Here is a 14420-nt window from a genome sequence, read left to right on the forward strand (position 1 = left end):
TAGTGGACCTTGGCTACCAAGTGAACTGAAATGTCAGACTTCAACAGTGTGTTCATCTGTCCACTCCAAAACCAGGTTTCCTCAAAAGCGACATGACAGTGCACTTGAGTCATATCAAAGTCCATACAGCACACTCTCAGCAACGGAGGTGGTTTTCATTAGTATATTATTAGCATACTGAAATATCCACTTGAAACACATTGGTACTATAAAGAGCTCACATTTGAAGTGGCATTTTCCACAGAAAAGAAATAAGAAGTTGTTATTCAGTGTTTCCATGTACTTTTTAAAATACTCTTCCGTAACAAAGCAAAATTTAACTTACTGTCACATTTCATCCCTTGGTGTAGAAGCCCATAAAGAAGTGACCCACAGTGGTCACAGAAGGTTGGGCTGCCATACGTGTGGATCTTAAATTTGTGCTTGCTTCTGGGATCCTGAAGGAAAAACAAAAACAGATTCTTAAGTCATAAGAAATAAGATTGGCACACCTTTAGTACACCACTTCAAATACTGAAAACCTTCCAGCTCTGCAACCTATGCTACAAAAATATATTCCAGCATGTAGCTTGTTCATAACCCCTGTAAGAATGCCCACATCAGTGCTCATATATTGGCCACAGGTTTAGTGTTCAGTTCCTATTTTTCCCTTGCTTTGGTTTTGTCAGAAAGAGTATGTCAGCTTAGTGAACCCAGGCTTGTTCTGATGATTCAGCCACACTAAAACTTCCATTTAGTGACTGTACATAAACATAAAAAAACAATGATGGCATCCATCCTGTGGCTGAACTGTCATACATTGCCTGTTTATTTAAAATTTATCATCACCACTCTGAAAGAACAATACAAAATACAGAAGGGAAGGGAAGTAACTTGTAAAAGTAGCCTGTGGAAGTAACAAGTAAAAATGACCGTAAAATCAGGATCTTGAAGGTGGGATCATCTTGAAATCCTGCAAATTTATCATCTATATTCTTGGAAATGAAAGTGAACAAATTCGAACCTGGCAAGTATTAAGATTTTACACAGATCGCTATTCCTGCCTGGTTTTCCAACAGAGAAATTCACAGTGAGGACATTTTGAGGCCACCAGCAGCTTGGAAATGGTTTCTAATTTAGGAGCAGTGAAATGGAATACACCCAAATCCCTTAAAAACAAACTCTGCGGATAGGTCCAGATACATTCTGTTCCTTTAGGGGCTGAAATCCCCTTCAGAGAATCATGAACGTTGATATGAAAAAGGTGGAAATCCCAACTTCAGTACTCTCACCCGCCTCGGGCATGGACACAGGTACAGAATTTAAGGGGCATCCAGCTCGCACAGCTTGTTCCCAACACCTGAAGATGAGTACTGCCAGAACAAACAACCCAACAGCCCTACACTTTCTGTGCTCATCAGGTATTTTGATATCCTTCGTGATTGCCTCCAGGTTCAACTTCATGGTTCAGCACAGTTTTGGGAAGCATGATTTCTCTCTGCATTTTAGTCAAAACCATCACTGCACAATCTCCATCAGAAGCTGGGAGAGGCTGCAATTCTTAATTGAACACGTTGGGGTTTTAAATCAATTCTTGCTAACATTTTATTTTTTCCTTCAGATTTTTACAGCTTCATACACTGACAGAAGATGAGGACAGAGGAGCTATGCGATACCAGGTCTTGCAGGCATTTAAACATCCTTAGCAAATAAAACTGCAAAGTTTTCTCCTGTTTACATTTTATATTGGTTTTAATAAACCTCTGCATTAGATAAGAATTATTAGATTGTCATCAAGAATAAACCAAGCATTCAACTTGCATTTACCAATAAAAGCTCTCAAGAAAAATCAAAAGCAAAACACGTTATACAAAACGCTGACTCTCTTAAAAAATGTAGTATAATTCCTCAAGGAATTTGGGAACTCCTGACAGAAATTTAAATGAAAATATGACTGTGAAAAGGCAGAATCTTGCCTTGAAAATGTAATGCTTTGCCATGCTATAATTTGTGAAGGTTTTTGTTTGTTTTGGTAAATGTTTTTGGTTATTTTTTCTGTACTGACTCTAAGCCTTAGAATGAATTTATAAGCAGTAGTTTTCACTGCACAGGTAGAAACTACTTATTACTTGGGAAAACCAGTAAGGACTTTACAGCAAGAATTCCAATTGGCATTGTATTTCAGTCGTTCTATTTATTATACAGCCTGAGATATGAAATGCAAACTGCTAACAACCATATTTATTTTGTAAACACAGTTAACCACGATGGAATGACATTCAGAATGCTCCAGAGAACATCTGTTTCGTTATTTATTAAAGATATAACCAATGGGTGTGGGGTCATGGGAACACTGCTTCAGTAAACGGATATCTGATGGCCTGACTCGGACTAGATATATGCCTACCAAACGATTTAAAATGCATTTTCAAAGCTAATTCTTCCGTAATTTTGTGTTTACAAACAAAACTTGTTGGGAACTTGTTGCCTTATAAATATATCCACTTAAACATTATTTTGGTAAGCACATCTGTTGCTAAGAAGGACAAAAACCACAGCTACTAAGAATGACACTGAATAAACAGATTTGTAAAGTTGTGTTTAACATGTGACATAAGTGGTGTTTATGAGTATCATGTAATGATACGGAAGGGAAAGAACAACGGGAAATTATTACAGTGAGTGTCTAATAGATACATTGAACCTGTGTATTATACCGAAATTATATAACAAGCACTACCAAATAATTCCATTCCAATCAATGGAAACACATGGTAATTAAGTTTAGCAGGGGTGTGTGGGGCTTAAAAATGTTGTGACATTTGAGGACAACCATACCGCACTCGGTAACAGCAAAGCATTTGTATGAAACAATGAAATTAGAACAGTCACGTAAATAAATCAAGTTGGGTCAAACCCTTTTTCACACAAAATCTGTGAAAATGCTCATTGCACAATGTTTAAAATGAACAATTCGATATGAATTAGATTTTAAGAGAAACAAACATGTTCTATTATATTTTATTATGCTGTACACACACACAAAGTCACTTCTTCCAGGCACAGCATAAAAATTCAGAGGACGAAGTAAAACAGCACCAAAACTATTGCTGAAATGGAAACTTTGCATGGAGGAAATGCAACTACTTCCATCTCTTTAACAGAAGTAAATAGAAGGACCTCTGAAATATTTAAAGGGTAACAAATAAGAGATCAAACTCTTCATCAGTATTTAACCCTATTTTTCTGTTTCAGTCCTAGGCATTTTTTTACATTTGGTAAATTTAAGAATTAAAAACATCAAAATATTGCTTTGCAAGCAAATATGAGAATGAATAGAGAAAGCTCAGAGATTTCTGCACACCCATCAAAGATGATCAAACTGCCCATGTTATTCCCTGTACTAACACAGACTTCTCATGCACTTGAAATCTATAGTTTACGCTTTAATTGTAACTATTTTGTAATAATTATTTTGCCATCACTAATTACTGGCTCATACTATTAATTGCAATTAACACATATTAATTGCTGATACGATTTAATGTTTCCCAATGTTAAATATGCATTAAGGGATCTATGTGCATAATTGAGGAAATAACACCATTTTTTTGCCAGTACTTTTCAGCTAGAGGTAAACTAGTGAGTTAGAAGAAAGCTCTTGGAGATTTTTTTCAAATATCCCTTTTTAATCAATGTAAACTTTCAATAATTCCTGAAGCGTTGCTGGCAGTCATATTTCATAGTAAACACAGGGAGCCAAGCCAGGATATGACAGATGAACTGCCAAATAATGGCTGCTATTTGCAAGAGAATTGAACTTTGCACTAAACTTGGCATAGATTAATTGTGAAACTCCAAAGGGAAAACCCACTTCTGTTTCCAAAATCCATCAAAATTATGAAGGGGGAAAGCGGCAATTGGGAAAGCATTACCACTGCACTTGTTAAGCAGTGATGAATGATATGCTGTATTGAAAGTCCCGTTATTTTCATGCTGAGAAGTGTTTTTCTTTTCTCTGCTTTTACTAAGGCAATTCCAAATTTTTTAAGTAGAACTGTATGCAATATATTAAAATTAAAAGGGAAAAGGAACTCTGAGCTGCGAGTATCACAAACACTGAAATATCTGCCTTTGAAGTACCTTTAAATTGGCAGAAAGCTAGGCAGGGTTTGCGAGTTGATGGCAGCACAACAGACGAGTTTTAGGGCCTGTTGTGGCACATGTGGGCACTGAGCCCCTATAAAGATGAATAGGGATTCAGCATATACGCCCCAAAGGAATGTGAAAAATCAAAATCCTATTCATTAATCTCAAAGTTGAGGCATGCTTATAGGGAGCCTGACATCCATGGCAATGTGTTGTACACAGAGGTGCACTGTGTGGACCTATGAAAGGAAAAACTGAAAATTTGAGCAGAAACTGGTCATAAATCCATAGATATTCAGAAGTGACTTCCCCAGACACCTTTGGCCCTGCCAAAGTGGATCAGATTTGCTCCCAAGCCGGATTCCTCCCTCACTCCAGCAGAGGGAAGCAGAACACGGCGGCATCTCCCCCTGGGTGCTGAGCTGCACTGGGCCTCCTGCAGCTCTACTGCCACCATCGCTGCCTTTTGGCTTTGTTTGGCAAAAATGAATCCATTTCAGCACCAACTGAAAGCACCCCTTGTCCAGAAATCGTTCTGTCACTTTTCTGGATCAAAGATGGGAGCGGGAAATAATTGAAAGCGCATGGTTAACCAGCAGCAGATGTCAAACTGTGCTCCGACACATTACAAAACAGCTTATGATTATTATCCTTCTGAATTCTTTTTAAAAGCTCCCTTTTGATTAGTATTTTATTCCCATTGATGGCAACATTGAACCCTCTATAATTTTGCAGGCATTAAATAATCACTTTGCTTTTAAGCATAAAACACAGAAAAAGCACCTCATGCGAGGTTGCAGCCGTGGGCATTTTGTACACAAAGCAGCATCGCATTATTACTTACTGAAGTCCTTTCAGAGTATGTGACTTCCAATATCAATAACTGTGTCCCCAGAACTATGTCTCTAAGACCAACTTTGATATCGATTCTGTGATGCTTTACTCAAATTGTATTTAATTCAGCATCTTCTGGGTGACAGCTAGAACTGGTAAGGTTTTTCAGCAGAAATTTAACCACCACCACAAGCAGATCTGCCATTGCTGGAGCCTCTCCCATTCTAGTTATTAAGGTGGAGGAAAAATGAATATTTTCAGTCATTTATACCAACACACACACATGAATTAGGCTTTAGGCAGGATTTAAGATTTTTTTTTTAATCTCTATGCTTAGTGGAAGTTTTTTTTCTTCATCCGAACTGCTATTTTTGTGATCATTAAGAAGCGGATGATGGAAAAACTGAGTGTAAAAATATTTCAAAAGATGGTGAAAATTGCGTTTTCCACTACAAATATAATAGCAAGTTGCTCTGCAGCAGCACAGCAAGACCGTGAGGACCTCAGGCTGCATCAGGGCCTGCAACCCAAGGAACAACTTGGTGTCAATAAAGGTAGGTGTACCCAGGTTTTCTGTTTCTGCCTCCATGACACGACCACAGGTTTGTTCTTCATCCCCGCCTGGATGATTATAAATGTCTGTATTTACTAGGTTAAAAGATATAAAAGAGAAGTCAGCTTAAAGTGTCCCAAAGTGCTTCGCATAGACAATAAATAAATAAATAAAACTCCTGAGTGTCAGTGGCATCAATGGTTGTACTGCCTGGCTGCCTTTCTGTCAAGCACAGGAGGGGAGATGCTGCAGTAGGGATATGCAGGAGGCGCACACCTGGTGGTTAGAGACAGAAGAAGGGCAGCTCTGTTCTCACCATAGTACTTTAAACCACCTCCTACTGGAACAGAAACTTCAACTCCTACATCCTCATCCTCTGTCCCCACCAAAACGTCCTTAAAGCCTGGATCGTGAGCAACGCCATCCCAGCAGGTTGACTAACCCACTGCGGTTTGTACCCATATATTCACTTAAAAGAGCTTTCCGTTCCCCAAGTGAATACCAAGTTAATAAAACATATCTGAGGAGAACTCAGCGCGTTGCCTCTGTGTGGAAATGAATCCCACGCTCATCCCACACCACCCTCAGGCAAACTTCTGTTTTATTTGGGAAAGTTTTCAGACTCCAGCCTTCCTGAGCACCTCACAGGCAGTGACTGCAACATCCAAGCCTGCACCCAGACACCACAACTACCTGAGCAGCTCTCCTGTGCTATTTATTTTCCTGTTGAGAAAACAAAAACATCAGGTGGGGATTTGCAAGGAAGCAGCTTCAACCTCGAGGAGCCAGGGAACCAGGGAGCCAGGTGCTTCTGCTGGAAATAACATCCAGGGCTTAAAATACAGCTCCCAGGATTGTAGCCCAGAAGGGAGCAATGACATCAGGTCACTGCCTAGCCGGTCCCCAGCTCTGTTTGTCCCTGCCTGCATGAGGCTGTGTAATTGGCAAAGGGAAAGCAAAGGGAGCCAGAGACTCTCAGGAATGATTAAGTGTCACGACGAGGTCAGCGATTCAACGATCACACCACTTACTACAAACTGTACAAATCTTTAAAGCTTATTTGGTATTTCCCTCTGAGAGCCACAGCATAGAGAAGGAAAGGACACAACAAGAGAAGCTCACAGCGCACCGTGGCATGCCAGGCTTCCACCGCCTCCAGCCCCAGGTACAGCTGCCAGCAGAGAAGGATGAGAGGAATGATGGTAGAAAACTACACACCACCTCTCTTGATTAAGTAAGAGGGTAGCCTGAAATAAGGACGTGCAGAAGAGTTTGAGGAAGAAATCAGAATAGTACAAGAAATCTTCAAAAGCAAAATGCAAGAGTTTATTCTGGTAAGCTCTCTTAATTTATGAATATATGAGCTCCTTTCAGTAAGACGCATGAACTCAAATTAGTGTTTTACAGACATCCACCTGCAGACAGCTCCCCTGCTGGCACAGAGCTGGCTATTCTCAGGAATCCTGGCTGCAGGCAGAATGAGGAGCTTCACTGGGTGGACTGAGACATTAAAGGATGCACTAATACCATTCACATCTCCAAGGTGGGCATCCACACACACCTTAACAAAGGCAATAGGCAATAGCAGCATTTGAATCAATGGTAATAAAGGTGACAGTGGGATAAGAAAACCAAGATAAAGTAAAAATAAAAGTCATAAACCATATGTAAATTTGACTTTAAGACTGTACAACATAGGTACAGTGGAGAAGAGAAGGGACAGGCTCTTTCTATGACAGATTTGAGAACTAACAGGTAGGAGCGAGTCTCAAGTTCTGTAGAAGAACTCGAGTCTTTCATAAAAAACACTCTCCAGCTGACAACAGCAGCAAAAATTCCCATTTCTCACCACTGTTACTAAAGACCACTTCTATGCTTTATTAATCTGAAGGGATTTAGGAAAATACAGTAAGAAAAAAACTCATGTTTAGTTAATACTGACAATTATCAACCACTTCCTTCTCTATACTTTTACAGAAGGGAACTTCACCCCAGTTCAAAACTGACTGAACAGCAGATTTTTCAGGTCCCTCCTGGAATTCACACTAAATTATTATTTTTAATTAAAAGAAACAGGTGGTCATTGAATCGACTGATTTTGATTGCTGCCTTTTGTTCATGTTCTTCTGGCACAGAATAGTTCTGATTGAGTTGGCAAATGGAGAAAGAAGATCTGCATAACAGTACTCACAGGGATTTATAATTTCCTAATTACTATCAATACAGTTAAATTCAGAAGGGACTTGGTGTTTACCGGCTATTTTTTTTTCATTCTTTTTTAATGAAAAAACTGCAGTATAATTACAGAAAGCGCGTAAACAAAAGATCCTGTCAGAAACTTATTCATGACTAGGAGGAAATGAAGCAAAATTTTGTTTCGGATACAACTCAACAAAATGTTCCAGCGTATCAATCATTGCAAAACAGACATGAATTAAAAACTCAAGTTACAAATGTAATAACCCCTTTTTTAACACTTAGTTTTCTCTTTGGTTTTAAGAGGTTTTAAGCAAATGTTTTAGGATGCTCTAGAGCTTATAGGGATCTGGATTCAAAAGGTGTACTGGAAAGACAGATGCACAGCTGTCCTGAGCCTTAAAAAATATTATAACCATTTTATTAATATATTTGTTGGACATATATCCTTTAAAACACTACATACCCTTTACTTTTTTACACCTAGAATACTTTTTACAGTACATAGTTCAACGCTGACCAGATGGAGGAAGTAATTTAAACAAATTCCCGTGCTGAACTGTTGAACAGCAGAAAAAACAATGCACTTTTTGTGCTTTCCAGTGGAGCTGAAATGCAGTTATAGGTGCAGGGCATCGTTAACATGATGGAGGACTTAACATAAAGAGGGAATGCTGTCCTTGTCATTCGGCTGGGGGACATCAGGTCACAAGTGAACCAGTTTCATTTATTTGTGTACAATAACTTCTCCTCAGGTTTTAAACATTTCACTATCTGCCACCTTGCTTATTCTAGACATGATGTAATTTATTTTTTCCCCCAATATCCTGAGTTGGAGCTTGTATTATCCTTCTTTCATTCATTTAAGCACAAGATGAAATGAGATAAAGGCTGAAAACTAACCTAACCTGAAATCCTCTGGTCTCTCTGTAAAAGCAGTGACCCTGAGTGCAGAGGTATCAGGTCAAACAATTCAACATCTGTCATGGTTTGCACGCTATTCACACAGATAACCAATACATGTTTCTCCAAGAAATAATCAGAATCAAGGTATGGAAGAACACAAATGACTCCAAACATTTTAATTTTTTTTTTATTTTTATTTTTTTCCCAGAAGCCATCACAGCCATAACTTCAAATCTTCTCTGGCATGTTAAGACTTAAAAATGCAGTTTTGTGACCCCCAAACTTCATGACTGCAAAAATGAAAAGAAAAAAAAAATCCAGTATTTATTTGTGAAGCCAAACCTCATCCAGTCCTGTCTTGTGTGGTTTGAATTAAGGTCTTTACAACTATTACACCATGGACTTGAGATATGTGTCGGTCCCTATATATAGGTACTGCCTCATCTATACCCTACAGCTCTCTCACCTTCACTGCAGGGTAAGTGCCGACACATGCATCGGAGGGGGTTATTTTTGTCTTTCTGACAAACCTCGCTGCGATCCTGCGTCGCCGCTACACCAGCAGAGTTTTTGGTATGTGCCCTTACAGTGCCTATGATCAGAAACGGCAATTTTTGAAAGGTCGGGGAAGATTTCAGTTCAAAATCAGTACAATTTTCATGACTCAGCAGCTTCCTCACATGAGAACTTGTGGGGTGATCTATTACTCCTAATTTGACTCTTTTTACATTTATTTCTTATTTTCTTAACAGACAGACATGAATTTAAAACACCTGAGCAAATTGCCTTCAAAGTTACTCACTGAATAATTCATTTTTTGTCTGATATTTTATACATTTGTTAATCACCAAAAACAGGGCAGAAAGGAGGGTAAAATACGTGTAATTTAAGCACAGGGGCTCATTTCAGCTCTGCCTTTTCAGAAGCACAGAAGTGAGCACCTATAAATTAGGCAGACATTTCTTAACATGGGCATTTCTTAACATTCCCTTCTCCAGAGACAAAAATCCCAGTGAAGGACTGTACATGCAAATGCCATTACTGACTGAAGGGTTTGAAGCTTATCTCAGAACGTGAACATGAAAAAGGCTCCGCTCCACAAACCACAGCCAGAAATGCACCGTGGCAGATACGGAGGCAGAGTCCTTGAATGGTCTTTGAAATTGTATAACCACTGAAACACTATTTATTTATGCCTTGAACAGATGTTTTTCCATATGTCTAAATAACCCTTCTTCAGAAAAGTAATTCAGGCACGTTAAATTTTGCAGACCAAGGAATACGGAGGCAGACTCATTAGCATTTATAGAGCATGGGGCATATTTCCTATAGCAAAGTCAGTATTTCCTCCTCTGAGTCACTAATCCTATTCATTTAAGTAAAGAAAAAACATATAAAATAATAAATTATTATAATTGTAAAAATTATTATAAATCTGACTGTACAAGATGCTCTATTTGTCCTCGAACCCTGCCCTTACGATGCCAGCTCACAGCCAAGCTGTCTTACCCATAGCATTTTTCCATGGCAGTGGAAAATTATTAGCTGATTATAAATTCAGAAACCAATACTAAAACTTTAAGGAAAAGTTAGCAGTGCTCTACAAACCCCTGAAAGACAGGTCTGCTTTCAGCACAGCCTCTTGATCCTCAGACATTTGGCAGCATTACTTGTATTTTAAAACCCAAAGGCAGAGTTACTTTGGGGAGGAAAATGCTTCACCGTGGCCACAGAAAAGAGCTCAGCTACATTAAAAATAAAAACTGACACCAAGCTGCCGTCCCTTGGGCTGAATTGGACCCTTTTGAGGTTTGCTAATCAAACAGGTGGACACAGACAAGCCGTGGTGGCATTAGAAGAGCAGCGAGCTCCTGGGAGCAGTGCTCAGGGGCCACCAGCCCAGCCTTGCTCCTGGGGGGAACGAGCCTCCACCACCTGGCAGCATTAGGAAAAGTCCCTGCCGCATTCAGCAATGCACAGTAATATGATATATAAATATTTAATCCCTTGCAATTAACTGTGCGCTGTTCAAAGCAGAAAAAAATATGGAGATAGAGAAACCTCACCAAACCATTCAGGAACATTGGAAGATAACTTCCTAGCTTGATCTCTCCACTATGCCCATCCTGAGAGCACTCAGTACCACGCATTTTCCCTTCTCCTCCTTTAATAAGAGTGTTTTTTCTCAAGGCTGCTGATGGCAAAGGAGAGTCCCAGATCACACTGAAGGCTTTTCATTTGGAAGAAAGCCTGCACAGAAGCACTTTGCTGGCAGAAAACTTCCAAAGGAGGGAGGATGAGTCCTGAGTCCTACTCCTGATTTCTCAGAAACCTTTGGTGGGCAAGAACATTCCTTGGTGGAGCCTCAGACCATGAAGACTGCACAGCTCCGGAAAGCACTGCAGCATCTACCCCTACCAGACACTGGAAACCTCTCCAAATATTAAAATCTCCCTGTAACGGTGATTTTAGGTAAGGGAACAAACCCAGGACAAACTGCCAAGTGTGTGGCATGCCTGGGACAAATGTCAGCAGCTTTGCCTGTTCTGTGTTTGCAGAACCTTGCATACTTACAGGCAAGACTCTTCTGCATCCTTTCCTCTTTCTTTTTCTGTTTGGCAGAAGATAAGCCAGCACGAATTAATAGTGCCCTAAATGCTGGCACACATAATTTCTAAAGTTCATCGCCATGAGTACTACTGGGTCAATTTTGTACAGAAAACACATATCCAGGAGCAACAGACAAAAATACTGAAGAGTGAGAAATAGATAAATAGCTTTTTCCATTCTCTTAACAAATGAGAAAACCCTTTTCCATTTTGAAATGAATGGAAAATGAATGAAAAAGCTGTGCCTCTGTCCTGCTATTACGAAATTCAGTCCAAACACATGGTGGGAGTCCCTACAACGATTGCAACTCTAATTAATTTGCCAACATCAGGCAAGTCAGGACCCTTGCCTGCTCATCGCATCGTTCACCACACAGCACAGACATGGCCTTTTGCTAGGAACTCTGCAGGCTGATACCGCCATTGAGGAAATAAAGAATTTGGAAAGATCTTAAGTCACATTCATAAAAGCTCTTACAGTGCCTTGTTCAATCCAGGAACACAAAAAACGCATCTGTGAAAATTGTCTGGCATTTACCAGAGCAGAATAATTGCATTTTTCCTAATCTTCAAGTAATATAACGTTTAAAAAGAAGAATAGAAGAAACTGTCCTTCCTCTATAATCCAGGATGTAGCTCAACATAGGCTTTTTCTAGCACTGCTGGCTAAGCCTTTGTAAGGCTGCATCAAAAACAATTATTAAAATTAATCCCAGGAACAAATGGAATTGCACAATATTAATCCCGCTGAAAGAAAAAATCTGATATGATAAACATGTAGCAGACTTACATAAGGAACAAGGAAATGGAAAAAAAAGATCTTTGAAAACAGGTTTGCTAGCACTGGTCAAGTGTTAGGCCTGTAGGAATACATGAAAAATAAACTTTTCAGTAAAATATAAACCCTTCCTTCTGTAGCACCCATCTTGGAGACAATCCAGACCTTTATAGCCTATCTAGGAGAACCTGGAGGAAATTATTAATATATATATATTTAATTGAAGATAAGATACTAGATTTTGGGGGAAAAAATCCTTCCATAACAGACTACATCAAGCAGAGAACATAAAAAAACATAAATGTAAAGCACATATTTATAAACCTGGCAGCCAGAAATTACATTTTGTCTCCAGAAGTCACTTCAGCCCACAAAAACCTCTTCTTACCGTTAAAAGAAACAAACACAAGGAGGCATTAATACACTTCCTCCAGATGAACTTTTACATGCTAAAGGAAACTAACTGCTTCAGATAACAGTGTTACAACGTGCATATTCCCAGTTATTAGATTGCTGTATAATGCAATTAGCAGGAAGTTATTTGAAATTGTAACATAAATGCTTCTGATACAGTTTACGTTGCGAATTTCATACGCAGGAGAAATATGTCTCATATATTGCTCTTCATTGGAAGTTTGATATTTGGAAAAGAAAAGAAATTAATAGAAGAATTTCAGACTTACACTAAGTACTTTATCTATTCAAAAAAAAAAAAGAAAAAGATGTACTGGATCAAGTAGACAAAGTATTTTTCTGCAGTGTCCAATGACTGTGCTTGGCATGATGTAGCAATGATAAGGACGCAAAATGCCCTCTAGCCACACTGATGCAAGACAAACCGGGCAGGCAGTAAATTCATAAAGTTAAGAAGCAGAGGGGACACAACCTAGGAAGAGGGCTGAGCCTGCCATGCCTTCTGCAGCCCCAAGCAGAGTGCCCAGCAAACTCAAGGAGGAGCTGGGCAAATAAAAGCAATCCTAGTACAAAAAAAAATATATATATATATATTTCAGATATAATCCACATCTTGATCTCTATCGCATATCCTGGATATACACGTTTGGTCAAGATCACTGAATGCTGATTTCCCTGTGATTTTAGTTAGAGCACTCTACATCTCCCTTCCATGGCATTTATGGGCAGCTAGAAAGCCTGGCAGCAGTTACAGTGGATAATGCAAAGCACTTGTTTGCTAGAGCAGCCCCAGCCTTTGCCAGTGCTTTTGTAATTTGACACATTTTTCAAGCCACAGGTAGAGGTTTTTGCATCTATCACCCTACAGATTCATTCTGGAGAAACAAATTGTTTGGGATACACTTAGAGAAGGAGAAACCTCAGCTCAACCACTGGGCACACACCGTGACGTGACGAGCAGTGAGTAACACCGAAGTCTTGCTGCACTGCGGTGGTGAAGCTGCTAAGAACGAGATATTTGACCAATTTCTGCAAATCAGTTGCTGGTAACTGAAAGGTGACTCCTTGGAGCTCTGCTGATTCGAAGTTATCTGAGAATTTGTAACATCCTCCTGTTACAACAGAATTATAAGAAAGACAAACTCCAAAGGAGCTGAGGTTGGTAAAGAGAAAAGTTCTGCTTTACCCAACAGAGTTAGCAACAGCTACCACAAATTATTTCCTAATTTCTGCTGTCACCAAGAGCAGCCGTCCATCCTACCCACCATGCGTGCACGGTGGCAAGGCAAAGATGTCTGACCTGCTTTAATGCGGAGTTATTCTGAGATGCAAGCAACACAAAAAGTCCAACTCACCTTCCAAACTAGGGAGGCTGCTCTTGCACCTAAGCCAATTGCTTTATGCCTGTGCCCTCAGACAGGCACACAGCGCTGCAACAGGCTTCAGCTGAAAATTAACCAACGTGCCCGTGGGTTACTACGAGCAAGACAAAATAACACACAAACAAACAGCAAACAAAAAACTGACAATGGCTGACTGAATCTGGCACAGAAATCTATAAAAATACATTATTTAAGAAAGTATGATTTGAAAAACAGAAATAGTACTAGTGCAGGTTCGAACAAAAATGAAGTTTCATAATAAATGTCAGTCAGAAAAAGACTAGACTTGTAGCAAAACAAAACACACAGTTACAAGATAAACATGAATAACGTGTTAAATATTTACAAAATCACATCATCTCCCCTAAAGTAAACGTATATATTTTTTAAAGTGATTACAACAAATGTGTGTATTAAACACATGATTTTCTATGGAATTGATTCACTATTCTGGTGAGCCCAGTTATTGTTAGTCCCAAATTCACCCAATTGCTTTAAATTCAATTCATTGCTTTATACCCTTGCCCACAGTTTCTGCCATTACCTATGTGCCTGGCCCATCAATCACAGTATTACAGATTGGCACCTCTCTACTTACATTTATCACTTTTCCATTTTCC

At 39.3% G+C, this 14420-nt stretch overlaps 1 protein-coding gene across 2 annotated transcripts in view; it reads right to left on the bottom strand.

The window, feature by feature from the left end:
* PRKCA (protein kinase C alpha) overlaps positions 1-14420 on the bottom strand; it is a 157218-nt gene that overhangs the window by 63370 nt on the left and 79428 nt on the right. For both annotated transcript variants that reach the window (XM_084492540.1, XM_084492541.1), the window contains exon 4: positions 326-437. In XM_084492540.1, the coding sequence (XP_084348666.1) occupies positions 326-437 (112 nt within the window). The remainder of the gene's footprint in view (positions 1-325; positions 438-14420) is intronic.

The sequence above is a fragment of the Aythya ferina genome, assembly GCF_964211825.1.
Source record: "Aythya ferina genome assembly, chromosome: 18".
Classification (NCBI taxonomy): Eukaryota; Metazoa; Chordata; class Aves; order Anseriformes; family Anatidae; genus Aythya; species Aythya ferina.